Consider the following 13,274-nt stretch of genomic DNA (forward strand, 5'->3'; position numbering starts at 1 on the left):
TTCATCTTCATATTTTTAAGATCTATTACATTTTGTTTGATCAATTCAATCGTATCTTTACCATTAATACTAATATTTATGAATAAATTTTTACCAATCGAACAAAAATAATTTTTTAGTTTCTGTTTTATTTTTAAACTTTAGAATCAAAAAAAAATAGTAATTTGATTAAGAGAAAAAACTATAAAAATAGTTGATACAAAAAGAGAAAAGCAAATATAGAACTTAACTATTACAAAACTATTTTTCAAACTAATTTACTAACTCCATCATTACTAAAAATATTATAGTCTCAATCCCGAAAATTTAAAAGAATTTAAAGGAAGAAGAAATGGTCCAAACTTGAAAATGAAAAAGGAGATGAAGAGAAAAAATAGAAAAAAAGATGATTCAAAAAAGAAAAATGAAAGTATTTTTCCAAATGAGAAAATCTAAAAATGAATCAAATTATTCTTAACTGTTGTTATTAGATGTCAAACCCACATAACCTCATTCCTAAACCTTCTTCATCACCATCTCAAGACGATTCACCTACACCAAATATTGCAGAATATATCAAATCAATTCCTTCATGGTCACCTGAAGAACAAATAATATTAGAAGATAATATGAAACGATATCCTGCTTCACAAAATGCTGAATTTAAACGACTGACATTATTAATGACAAATTTACCTAATAAACGATTAAGAGATGTTTCATTACGTGTAAAATATATGAAAGCAAAAGAAAAACAAGATATTAGTTGGGAAAGTTTTCTTCATTCTTCTTTCGGTCAACAAAGGGTTGAAGTATCTCCTTCTCATTCCATTAAATCTCCTCGTGCTACTTCTACAGATCGTGATGATCCACCTAAACGTTCTAGACGTACTCCAATTAGAATGAAAAAAGATGATGATGATTTATCTATGTCAAGTAATTCAAATCAAGTTTCTTCTGTTAACTCTTCTACTATAAATGCTAGAGATGGTAATTCAATGTCAATATCTTCTAATGCACCTCCTCCTTTGGTGAGTAGTATGGCTCAACCAATCACGGTTCAACATCCACAAATTCCAATTGCTCCGCAACCTTGTGTTACTGCTCCTCAACCTACCATTATACCTCAACCACCTAATCCTTCTTATGCTCGTCCAAATGTCTTTCCACAAAATTCTTATTTACAATCTTCAATAGGAAGGACAGCTCCAGTAATGTATCAAACACGTGATAGAAGATATACACAAGAAGACCAAGTTTGTGACAGACTGATTAATGAAAATGAACAGTATTTAGAAGTAATAACAGCAACAGTCATGAGAAAACAAGGAGACTTCGGTGAATATATCTCACTCTTTAGTTCTAATGTTAGTAAATTACTTCAAATCACAGAAAGAATGACTGCAAATCTTCCATTATTTTATTTCTCTCCAATAAACATCAACCCACCTAAATTTAAAAAGATAGATTTATCTCCTCAAGAACAAATAAGAATTCAACCAACTTATGGGTTGGAATTTCAATTAGGAAATGTAAGGGATATCTCTATTGATGGAAGAAGAGACGTATTGTAATTGTTTAATTGATGGAATTGTTTCTTTTTATGAATAGATGCTTCAAATATGATTTATCTAAAAATAGAACATTCAAAAACAAAATATTTTTGAGTTATTCTATAAAATTATGATTCTGAAAAGTTATTGAATTATTTTTTTGTATCATTCAATTTATTTCTTTTAAATTCTAATTCTTTGGTTTCTTTTCAATATCACTGAAAAAGTTAAAATATTTCTCTAATAAAAAAAAAAAAAAAAAAAAGGTCAATTATTAGATATATCCTCAATTGGATTTTCTTCATACTGAGAAGTGATTATTTCAGTTTCTTCAATATGCTCTATTGGTGTAATAGAGTTCATTTCTAGCATGCTCGCATTAGATTGTACTTCTTCTAGTGTGCTGCTAGAATTTCCTGTGTAAAACATTAAGTCTTTCATATTTTTTGTTATTATTGTTCGTAGGATTTTGGGGAAGTGTAATTGTAATTTTAGTGTTTTTAATCTTCTTGCTGATTCTTTATGAATGAATCCATTTATAGATAATATTACAGGTATTATTTCTACATATATTAATTCTCTATTGTTTCTTAATTTCTCTTGTAATTCTTTATACTTATTTATTTTGTGAATATAATTTAATTCTAAATTATTATCCTGACATATAGCAACATCTATAATATATCCTTTCTTTTCTTTCATATTTTGATAATATATAACTGGTCTTCTAGCATGGAAAGAATGGTCACTAACCAACAAATCTTTATTGTAAGTTATTACCATTTCATCATTATTAATACATTTTGGAGGATTATTAAAATCAATTGCATCAAATTCATTAAAATGGTAATTAATAAATGTTTAAATATTTGTTTACAAACATAATCATGTTTTGATATTTGATTCTTTTTCATTACAGGACATCCTAACAATATATGACTAATAGATGCTATTGTGTTAGGGCAATGTTTACAATATTTTAAAGCATCATTTTGGAGTATTTTTGATTTAATATTTCCTGTCATAGTTACACCTTCTTGCATCTTTATTATTTGGAGGAATGCATTTCTTTTTATATTTAATGACCTCCAAGTGGCTACTGTTAATTTCTTATCATTGAAAGTGACATTTGCACATCTTATATATTCACCACATTTCTTTTCTTTCCATTCATTTAAATATCTTTCATTTAATTCATTATTTACCCATTCAATTACTTCCTTTACATTGTGCTTTCTTTCATTTAATTCTATTATATTCATTAATTCATTAAAATTAATCTTCTTACCAAATGCTTTCTTCATTCTTTTAATTATTCCATTTGGATTTTCTTTTATTATTTCTATCATTTCTCCTATTCATGTGTTTGATATTTATATTTTAAATATATTCTTAATAATTCTTTAGCACATTCATCTCTTGCTGACATTAATCCTAATCCCAATTCATTCATTTTAACATATAATCTACTTTTTGGGATATTTCTACTGTATAATTGGAGGTGAATTAATGATTTTCTTATTTGTTTATCTATCTTCTCCAATTCTCCTAGTTTCCATGTGACAATACTAAATCCATATCTTAATTTGGAGATTATATCACTATTAATCTTTCTTATTGTATTGAGGCTGCTGTATTTCATAGTATTTAATGATGATAGAATAGAAGATATATCATTTAATATCATTGTACAGTATTTGTTGATATTTACTTTATCTCCTATTTCAATACCAAGATATTTATAAGGGTTATCATTAGTTACTCTTGGTAGTTCAGCTAATTCTCCATTTATTTGACTATTAATATTAGTCATTATCCCACTCTTTTCTACATTAATTTTTAATCGTATTGCATTAAATATTTCTTTAGTTAATTTGTGTGCTTTTTCCATTTCATCGAGGCTATTAGTCATTATCTTTAAATCATCCATATATAATATGTGGTTTAACTGGACTTGTTTTTCTTCTCCATTCATTTTAATATTTAATTTGCTTATTTGTTTATCTAATTGTTTAGATAGTATGTCAATAGATAATACAAATAAAAGTGGAGATAGGCTGTCACCTTGTATTATTCCTCTTTCTACATTAAACATACCCACACTTTCTTGATTGTAATATAAATTAAGATATGTATTATTTAATATATAATATACTATTAATTACTACTAGTGGGATATTAAAATATATTAAGCATTGTTTAATCCATTGGTGGTTAATACTATCATATGCTTTAGAAATATCATAATATGTTTCTACCCACTTCCATTTAGCCTTTATTAATAATTGCTGGATTATAGTGTTGTATAATAATCCTTCTTTTGATGATATGTGTATTTCTTACATCCAATTTGATTTAATGAAAGTTGTTTTTCAATTGGATTTAGCATCAGCTGGCTTTCTATTTTCATCTTTAATATTGATGTATATATACTTTTAACAGACAATTTAAGCACGTTATTGGTCTGTAATTCTGTTGGTCTAATTTATCTCATTTCTTATATATTAATATTGTTCTTCCTTGAATGAAATGAATATGTATTTCATTAGGATTGTTTAACCATTCATTAAATAATTTTATTAAATATTTCTTTGGTTGTTCTAAATATTTAATCCAAAATCCTTGTATTTTATCAACTCCTGGTGTCTTCCAGTTAGCAGTAAATTTAATATCACAATCTAATTCATTGGGAGTGATTATACATATTCTATTATTAATTCTATTTTCATTTAATATTTCATATAAATTAATATTTAGATAAAATCTATATTAGTGTTAGTTTCATAGATTCCTTTCCAGAAATTAATAGTGGAGATATTATCTGGATATTCATCTTCTTTAGATTTATTTAGATGTTGCCTTTTTCCATATTTCATCATTTTATAATTCCATCTTATTCTTTTCCAATTATTCTTTCTTGCTTCTATTTCTATTCTTTTCATCTTTCGGAGGTATTTATAATAGTTTATTTGTTTATTTGTTTTTATTTTAATATGATATATATCATATTTCTTAATATGTAATATTCTTTTTAATTTCATATATTGTTTATTATGGAGTAAATCTCTTAATCTACATATTTTTGATTGTAATATTCTTTCTATACTTTTCTTTCCACTTCTTTCTTGTTTATTTTTATTAATGATGTTAATAGTGGAAGATACTGATTTAATATAATGGTAGTAATAATCTAATGTATTGATTATTATTTCATTTTTATTAATAATATTAATTATTTGATGTATTTTCTTCTTATTGTAATAATAGTTAATAAATTGTACATCTTCTTGTTCTTTCCTTTCTTCTTCTTTAAATACTTTCATTACCTCCTCTTCTTCTATTTCTTCTTTCTTGTTCACTTTTGATATTAATTCTTTTAATTCATTATCTTTCCATTGGTGTTTTATTATTTCTTCCTCCATTATTCTATTGATTTCTCTTTTAATTTCATTCTTTATTTTAAATGTCTTCTTTAATATTTCTTTATATTCATTAATATCATTAACTTTAATTTCAAATTCCTGTATTAATCTTTCTATTATTTCTTCTTTAAGTTGACCTCTTAATTTTCTTTCAAATAATTTTAGAGCAAAACATTTATATTGTGTTAAAATTTCTTCTTTTCTATCTGTTTGCTTCTCCCGTTTTTTTGATTGTCTAATTCAAATGTGGTGATCTTCTTATGCTGAATATCCATTTCTTCAATGGATTTCTGCGTTAACTTTCTTTTTTTTTTTGGAAGATCATCTTCACTTGATGATATCTCATCAGCTACTACCACATTGGGGGTGAGGTCATTCACAATCTGTGTTTCTTATGATTCTGTTATATTGTAAGTTACCTCATCTTTCTTCTTTTCTTCTTGTGTATTTTTATTTTCTAATTTAGATACTTTATCTTTCAGAAAGAGCAATTGTTGTGTTAAATTGTTTACTTCAAACATTTTTCTTTCAGATTCAGTATGGAATTTGAATATTTTTTATCACACTCGTGGTTTTTTGTGTTTATCTCCTTCTCATGCTTCCTCTTTAATGCCATAATATCTTTTGTTAATTTATTAATGGTTTATTCTTTTATTTGTTTTTCCTTTTTCATTTCTTCTTTCTCTTTCATATCCTCCTCCACTTTCTTTTCTATTTCTTCTACTCTTTTTTTCTTTTTACTGTTTTCTTCTTCCTTTTCTACCAGCCTCTTCTTCTCTCCTTTAGTGATCTTCTTCTCCTCAGCAAGCCTCTTCTCCTCTTCTTCTACTAGCCTCTTCTCCTCTTCTTCTACTAGCCTCTTCTCCTCTTCTTCTAGCCTCTTCTTCTCCTCAGCAAGCATCTTCTCCTCTTCTACCAGCTTCTTCTTCTCCTCAGCAAGCCTAGCTTCTACTCTCGTAGAATCTTTATCATCGTCTTCTTCACTTTCAATACTCATTACATAGTTATTGTATATTCTATTGTCTTTAATCTCATTTGGGTTGTATTGATAAAATATTTCTCTAATAAATAAACTTAATAAAAAAAAACTATATTATTTTTCTTTACTGTAAATAGAATTTACTTTGATAAAAGTATCTTTTTAACTTTTTGTAGAAAAATAAATATTGGAATGAATTGAAAACAATTCTAACTTCTGTGTTGAGTTACTAATGTTATCAAATCTCACAAATTGAATTTTTTTTAATAGAATCAATTTAATAATGGCTTAAATCATTTTTTAAGAGTTTTGATTAAACCATTAGTGCTTAGAAAAAAACAATATTTAAAAAAACTCTTTTTTAAACCAGATGGAAAAAATAAATAAAAACAATACTCATTTTTGAAGAAAATAACAAGTAATAATAACTAAGAGTCTTCTACAACGAACTTAAAAATTGATTAAAGATGATACCAATTAATAAAGGAATTTATCTCTATGAATTTCAAAAAATTAATATCCCTTTACCAACACATTCCTTTTTGATTTCAGAGAATGAAAAAGGTTATTGTAATGTTTGTGGTAAATATTGTGAAAAAGATGAAACCGTATTATGTCAGAAATGTGGTATAATAGTACATTATAATTGTTCAGAACATGCATATTCTTATTGTCTAACCAAATTATCGTATCTCAATGGTTATACGTTAAGCTTAGAAGAGTATCTTGCTGCTTCATATACATCTCATCAACCTCATTTAGTTATAGAATCAACAACGCATCCCTTTATTTGTCAGTCTTGTAATAGTGAAATTAAAGGGAAGTGTTATAGGTGTTTATGTTGTGCTTCAGTATTTCATATTGATTGTAAACCATTAAGAGATTGTAAATTATGTCGTACATCTGATCCTCTTCAACACCATATGCTTCATGGAGCAGATAAGTTTTGTTTTGTATGTAGAGAGCCAATAGAAAGAAAAGCTGGATTTCATTGTTGTTGGTGTTCGGTAAATGTTCATGCCAAATGCTTATCGCTATTACCATCACATTGTTCTTATGGTAAATTTGCTTCTGTATTAACTAAACCTCATATAGAATCAAATCTTCTTGTTGTAGATTGTGTAAATAAATCAAACGAATTTTATTGGTCATTATTGCACTTAAATCCACGACAATTGGTTTATTCTATAAAAGACTACAAATCCCAAATCATTGTTTATTGTCAAAATCTTCAAAACTTTAATTCTAAATTATCTTTATTTACAAATGAAAATAAGATTATTGTTACTAATGGTGATTTAGCTCAAACCTTTGGTTGGAATATCCCTTTTAAAGATGTAATACAAAACATAACCCATTCAGTAGAAATTAATTGTGACATATGGAATATCAGTCATCTTAACAAAGAGTTTTGTTGTTATTGTGGTATAGGAATTGACGCATACCAATTAAGAACAAAAGAAAATGAATTAATTAACATTATGTTAGAGAAACATGTTCATGTGTTTCTCGGTGATAAACAACTTAACTTAAAAGGATTATGTGGAATTATTTTTATGAACATACCATTCTATCAAAGCACTAAATTTATTGACCAATTAGATGCAACACCAAATGACCGATTAATAGAAATTATTGGCTTCACTTCTGCTAATCATTTTGCTGTTTGTAAATCTGGTTGTTTAATGCCAAAGCATATTGGAACTTCAAGAATTATCAAAGTTGTTGTCTTTGAAGAAATTGATTTTGAAGTTGATGGATGTCTTTTAAAGTTATCTCGTGGAGTTTATGTGATTCAATCTTTCCGCCAATTAACATTCCTTGCTTATAAAAAACGTTAATAACAAAAAAAAAATTCTCCATGTTTTATATAAAATAATTGTTTTATCTAATAATTTCTTTTTTAGAACAATCATAAATTTTGATATATATTACAACAATTAAATACTATAATTTAATAAAATAAAAATTAATAAATTAATAAATGAAAGAAAGAAGAAAAAAAGAATAAAAATTTCAAAGAATATAAATTCTTATTCACTAAAACAATAGATGTTACTATTCCTCTTATTGCTTGTTTGTGTGTTTGCTGACAAATATTATGTTGTTGATGAAATACAATCATTCACTTATTTCCCCATCAATACATGCACATATTATAATGAAAGATATTATGAATATTTGTTTAATGAATCAACATTGGTACTATCCATTGGTACTTATACCGATAAGTCATGCACTATCAAAATAGAAAACAAACACAAAATAATTGAAGCAAATCAAATCACTGAATCATTTAACAATTCCCTTCAATACATTCACATCCCTTCATCCGAATGTACAAATGATTTTAAATTAGAAAGAATGACAGGATATACAGTGACTGTATTTAAGAATTATTGTGTTGAAAATGGAACAGAAGGAACAATTGTATCAACACTTCTTATAGATAACACTAACACATATGTTGGATTTGCACATGAAATGAATAATAACAAAGAGTGTGAAACATACACTGAATACAATATAATATCAGAAGTTGGATGTGATAGAAAACATAATAGATATTACGTCAATACAACTATCTGTTCAGAAGGAGAAATGTTTAATGGAGAAAAATGTATTTGTAATTCATATGAAAATTACCAATTAGAAGAAGAAGAATGTGTATTAAAAGTCGAAGAAGATAAAGTAAAAGCAAGTCAATTAGTTCCAGCATTAATAGTAGTGATAGTTTCTGGATTAATATTTATTGGACTTGTTGTTTTTGCAACAATAAAAAAGATTCTTCACAGAAATGAGTAATAAATTTTAATTTAAGATTTTTATTTTTTAATTTCAAAGACAAAAACTCAATTGTAAACATTTGTGATGTCAATTACAGATGAGGCATGGGGGAAGTTAAAAAGCACAAAACCTCAACAACCTTCTTTATCATTATTTCTTGATAAAACAAATGTTGGGAGAAATAAATCACTTGGATTAAAGTGTGAGAAGATAAGTTCACATCATTTTACCATCCTTACTAAAAAAGTTAATGATACTCGAATTACCACTATTATTGATAATTCAAGAAATGGGACATGGTTAAATGGAATTCAACTTGAAAAAGGTGTTGAAACAGTTATTAATATGTTTGATGAAATATCTGTATTAAATCCTGAATTAAAAGAGAGTGCTCAATATCTTTATTTTGAAATGGGAGTTATAAATCAGTTATCAGAATATTCCAATAATTTTTTTAAAAGATATGTAATACAAGAACTAATTGGGAGAGGGTCATTTGGACAAGTACGTAAGGCATTTGACATGACATCAAAAGAAATTAGAGCTATAAAAATAATGAAAAATAAACCAAATAAGAAATACAAAGAAAATGAGATTGTACAATCTCTTCATCACCAGAACATTGTTACTACATATGAAAGTTATCAAATTGGAGAATATATTATTATTGTAATGGAATATTTACCAGGTGGATCACTTCAATCAATATTAAAAAGATGTGGAAAAATAGATATTCAAGTATTAAAAAAAATTTCTTTACAACTACTTAATGCCTTACAATACCTTCATTCTAATAAAATTGTACATAGAGACGTTAAACCAGAAAATGTACTATTTAGTGGAACTAAATCAGAAATTAAAATAACTGATTTTGGAACAGCAAGAATTGTAGGAGAAGGTGAAATGGCAAAGACATTATGTGGAACACCAACATATTTTTCACCTGAATTATTTAAAGGATGGAATGAATATAAAAAGCTATCAATAAATAATGAATTACCTAAAGAAAAAAAGAATTTTTTATCGAAAGAACTTCAATACGATGCATTTAAAGTTGATGTTTGGAGTTGTGGTGTATTGATGTATACATTAGCAGTTGGAAGAAATCCATTTGAGTTTAATGGACATTTTGAGCAAAAGAAATTATTTAATGGAAGTTTCAATACAGACGAATTATTTTCATGCTTACCAGATGAATTAAAAGACTTAATTGAACATATGATAGTAATAGATCCATTAAAAAGGTATTCTGTCAAAGAATGTTTATCACATGAATTTTTTACAAGAAAATCAAAAACAACACAATTTGAATTACCAAAGAAAAAAAAAGAAATAACAAAAGATATTTTAAAGTATTTTTAAAAGTTTTTTTTTTAAAAAAAAGATAAAACTCATATTTTTTTACAATTAACTAACCTCAATAATATAAAATTACTTTAATAACACTCCGTTTTTATTTTTTTTTAAGTAAAAAGTAACAAAATATATGAAAATTCATTAAAAACAATAGTCGATTATTTATTAATTTATTTCAAAATAATATTATTTCTACAATTTTCACATTCACTGAGAATATCTGCAATTTGATCATTTTCTTTTTGTAGTTCACTAGTTTTACGTTTCATCAAAGCAATTTCTTTTTCCATAGTGAGAATTTCTTCTTTCTTTTTAATACGACATTTCCGTAAACTTTCTTGAGCTTTGATTTTTCTCTCTACACCTTTTAATATATTCCTTTCTTCTTCAGTTAATTGTCTAAATTGTTTAATTTTTCGTTGGTACTCATTAAATTCATCTCTATGCATCGTTTTTAGAATATTTATTTCCAAAAGATTGTGTAAATTAGTTTTAATCGGTTTACCATTACATACTATAATAGAATTTCCAGATTTTTCTTCTCCCTGATGTATGTTGAATGGATTATATGCACTGTCCATTGCAATTTCTAAGTGTAACCAGGTAGTTCTTTCCTTTTTGTTTGAATTTCATGGCGTCATATAGTTAAGAATATAAAGAATATTCTATTTATTCTTTTTCTTCTATTAATTTCTAGTTTTACTGATGACGCAACGAAAAAAATTTTATTTATGTTTTAGATAAAAACAATTTTTATTTTAAAAAATGTTATTTATATCATATTTTACAAAAATACACAAAATTCAGAAAATATTGAAAAACAAAAAAGTTAAATCATAGAAATATTTATAGAAGAATTAAAAAAGAGAATAAGAAAGTGAGAATAAAAAGAACGTCTGGACAAAAAAAAAGAAAACTAGAGAAGTTAACAAATGGACCAAAAGTATTTGTGAACACGTAAAATACTTCATTAAACTCTATTTAATAATAAATTTCAATCTTTAAATCCATTCAATTAATCATCATTATGGCTGTACTTCATATTAACGCTCTTGATCAATTAACTGCTCTTCTTTCTACTGAAAAAGTTATTGTTATTGATTTCTTTGCTACATGGTGTGGTCCTTGTAGATCTATTAGTCCATATTTTGAAGAACTTGCTGGTCAATACAATAACATTAAATTTGTTAAAGTTGATGTAGACCAAGCTGAAGAAATTTGTGTTAATTATAAAGTTAGATCAATGCCAACATTTGTTCTTGTTAAAGATGGAATAGAACAAAAACGTTTCAGTGGAGCAGATAGAAATGCCTTAAAACAAATGGTTGAAACAGCATAATCAAATTTTCAATTAGTTAATTTAAAAATTTATTATATTTTCTTTTTCTTTAATTAAAAAACAATATTTAATTATAATTTAAAAATAATTTTACAATTTAATATTATAATTAATTATAAAATTACTATATTTATTTTATTAATTAAATTCTTTTTTATTTATTGAAACTAATGAATTTAAAAATAAGAAATTTCTTATTATTATTATATTTATTTAACCCAAAATAAATATTTTTTATTTAAATATAACAAATTAATTTAATTAAAATTTTCAATTAATTTTATTAAAGAAAATAAAGGTAATAACAATTTAAAATTAATTAAAGCATTAAATAACATTATTAAACTATTAAATATTCTAGTTAATAATATAAATATCAGTTTATTCTTTTAAAGAAATAATCATTTGAAACATTAATATTGTTTTAAACTACTTATTCTTTTTTGATATTATTTAGTGTAAATTCAATGTTAATGAATCAATGAAAATTTATTATTCACCAAATAAAATAAAATCACTTTTTGGTAAATACTTCTTTACAATATTAAACTTATTATTTAAAATAATATTTTGTAATTTCTACATCTCTTTTTATTGAATAAATTTAAAATATTCATTTTGTTTCGATTAATACCTTTATTTAATTTTGGAATTTACAATTAAAATCAAATTTAAAGAATGAGAATAAAGTTCTAGAGAATACCTTTTTCATTTTAGTCATTTAAAATTAATTCTAGTGAAAGTGCTAACTCTATTTTACATTGATATTAAATTAATTAAAGTTATTATTGTATTTAAGATTATTGTTTTAATAAGTCATTGAGTTTCTTATTAGTGTGTATTTTCTAAAATAATAGAATGTCTTTTAATATTTACATCAATTTGAATGTTGTTATTTTCTATTTTGTCATCATCATTCTTCATTACTTTTTCTTCTTCTTCTTTGGCTATTGAGTTTTGAGATAAATCTTTGAAACTAACATAATTCTTATTATTCCATAATATTATAAAATTGTTTAATGTTTTTCTAGAAAGATAAGTACCAATAACATCATTACATATCCATTGATCAGGATTTGATGGTGTAATGTTTATCCTCTGTAAAATGTCATCTGAATATTCTTGAATCATTTTATTTGGATAGTCTCTTTGAATAAGTCTCATAATTTCTCCTTCAATAGTGCCAATAATTTCTTGTTTATTTCTATAACCAATAAATTCAATTTTATCAATACATTTAATTTTTATTTCTCTCATATTCCAATCAATTACTTTAATCCCAACCACATACTCTTCAATTTGAGTTTGTTCTGGAATATCATCATCAACAAAAATAACAACATCATTTTTAATTTGTTCAGTAGATTCTTGAGTATTAATTGAATATAAAAATTCACAAATATTTCTTCTTCTTTTTCCAATCCATTGATTATTTTTTCTTTTTTTCATAATAACTTGAAGTATTGGTTCTTCAATTCTTAAATCTTCATTCTTTTGAATATATTGGCTAAATTCTTTTTCAACAACTCTACAATAAATTCGATTTCGAATAAAAGAACTTTTAATACATTGAAGTTGTTGAAGAATAGATAAATCTTTTAATGTACAAACATCCCTTTTATCATTATCATTAAAAATAGTTCCTTTCCATAAAATACTAATTGGATTATTTATTAAATTTCCTTGATACTCTGTCAAACATTTTCTTTTATAACTTCTTTCAGTTTTAAAAAATAAATGAATTTGTTGTTCATTATTAATTTTTTGACTTTCATTAATTGCTTTATTAAAATCAATAATTCCATCAAGTTCTTCATAATTTTCTCATTTAAAATAATACATTTTTTTTGAATGATACA

At 25.0% G+C, this 13,274-nt stretch overlaps 7 protein-coding genes across 7 annotated transcripts in view, besides 3 other annotated features; 5 read left to right on the plus strand and 2 right to left on the minus strand.

The window, feature by feature from the left end:
- Positions 1–470: 470 nt before the first annotated feature.
- EHI_004440 (uncharacterized protein) lies at positions 471–1,553 on the plus strand (the record flags this gene model as incomplete). The annotated part of the gene is made up of 1 exon (XM_001913563.1): positions 471–1,553. The coding sequence occupies one exon, from the start codon at positions 471–473 to the stop codon at positions 1,551–1,553; it is 1,083 nt and encodes a 360-aa protein (XP_001913598.1).
- A 231-nt stretch (positions 1,554–1,784) lies between these two features.
- Positions 1,785–2,482: a repeat region.
- Positions 1,785–5,781: a repeat region.
- A 15-nt stretch (positions 5,782–5,796) lies between these two features.
- Positions 5,797–6,004: a repeat region.
- Positions 6,005–6,400: 396 nt separating this feature from the next.
- Positions 6,401–7,774, plus strand: EHI_004450 (uncharacterized protein; the record flags this gene model as incomplete). The annotated part of the gene is made up of 1 exon (XM_651638.1): positions 6,401–7,774. One exon carries the CDS (start codon positions 6,401–6,403, stop codon positions 7,772–7,774), a length of 1,374 nt encoding a protein of 457 aa, XP_656730.1.
- A 211-nt stretch (positions 7,775–7,985) lies between these two features.
- Positions 7,986–8,738, plus strand: EHI_004460 (uncharacterized protein; the record flags this gene model as incomplete). Its single annotated transcript, XM_651637.2, has 1 exon — positions 7,986–8,738. The coding sequence occupies one exon, from the start codon at positions 7,986–7,988 to the stop codon at positions 8,736–8,738; it is 753 nt and encodes a 250-aa protein (XP_656729.2).
- Positions 8,739–8,804: 66 nt separating this feature from the next.
- On the plus strand, positions 8,805–10,082 carry EHI_004470 (protein kinase, putative; the record flags this gene model as incomplete). Its single annotated transcript, XM_651636.1, has 1 exon — positions 8,805–10,082. The coding sequence occupies one exon, from the start codon at positions 8,805–8,807 to the stop codon at positions 10,080–10,082; it is 1,278 nt and encodes a 425-aa protein (XP_656728.1).
- A 164-nt stretch (positions 10,083–10,246) lies between these two features.
- EHI_004480 (uncharacterized protein) lies at positions 10,247–10,657 on the minus strand (the record flags this gene model as incomplete). Its single annotated transcript, XM_651635.1, has 1 exon — positions 10,247–10,657. The coding sequence occupies one exon, from the start codon at positions 10,655–10,657 to the stop codon at positions 10,247–10,249; it is 411 nt and encodes a 136-aa protein (XP_656727.1).
- Positions 10,658–11,103: 446 nt separating this feature from the next.
- Positions 11,104–11,415, plus strand: EHI_004490 (thioredoxin, putative; the record flags this gene model as incomplete). The annotated part of the gene is made up of 1 exon (XM_651634.1): positions 11,104–11,415. One exon carries the CDS (start codon positions 11,104–11,106, stop codon positions 11,413–11,415), a length of 312 nt encoding a protein of 103 aa, XP_656726.1.
- An 831-nt stretch (positions 11,416–12,246) lies between these two features.
- Positions 12,247–13,274, minus strand: part of EHI_004500 (uncharacterized protein) — a gene marked incomplete at both ends in the record, with an annotated part of 2,930 nt that continues 1,902 nt past the window's right edge. The window contains one exon of the mRNA XM_651633.2: positions 12,247–13,238. Within this exon, the coding sequence (XP_656725.2) occupies positions 12,247–13,238 (992 nt within the window). The remainder of the gene's footprint in view (positions 13,239–13,274) is intronic.

The sequence above is a fragment of the Entamoeba histolytica genome, genomic scaffold (genome assembly GCF_000208925.1).
Source record: "Entamoeba histolytica HM-1:IMSS scf_1104750516333 genomic scaffold, whole genome shotgun sequence".
Lineage (NCBI taxonomy): Eukaryota > Evosea > Mastigamoebida > Endamoebidae > Entamoeba > Entamoeba histolytica.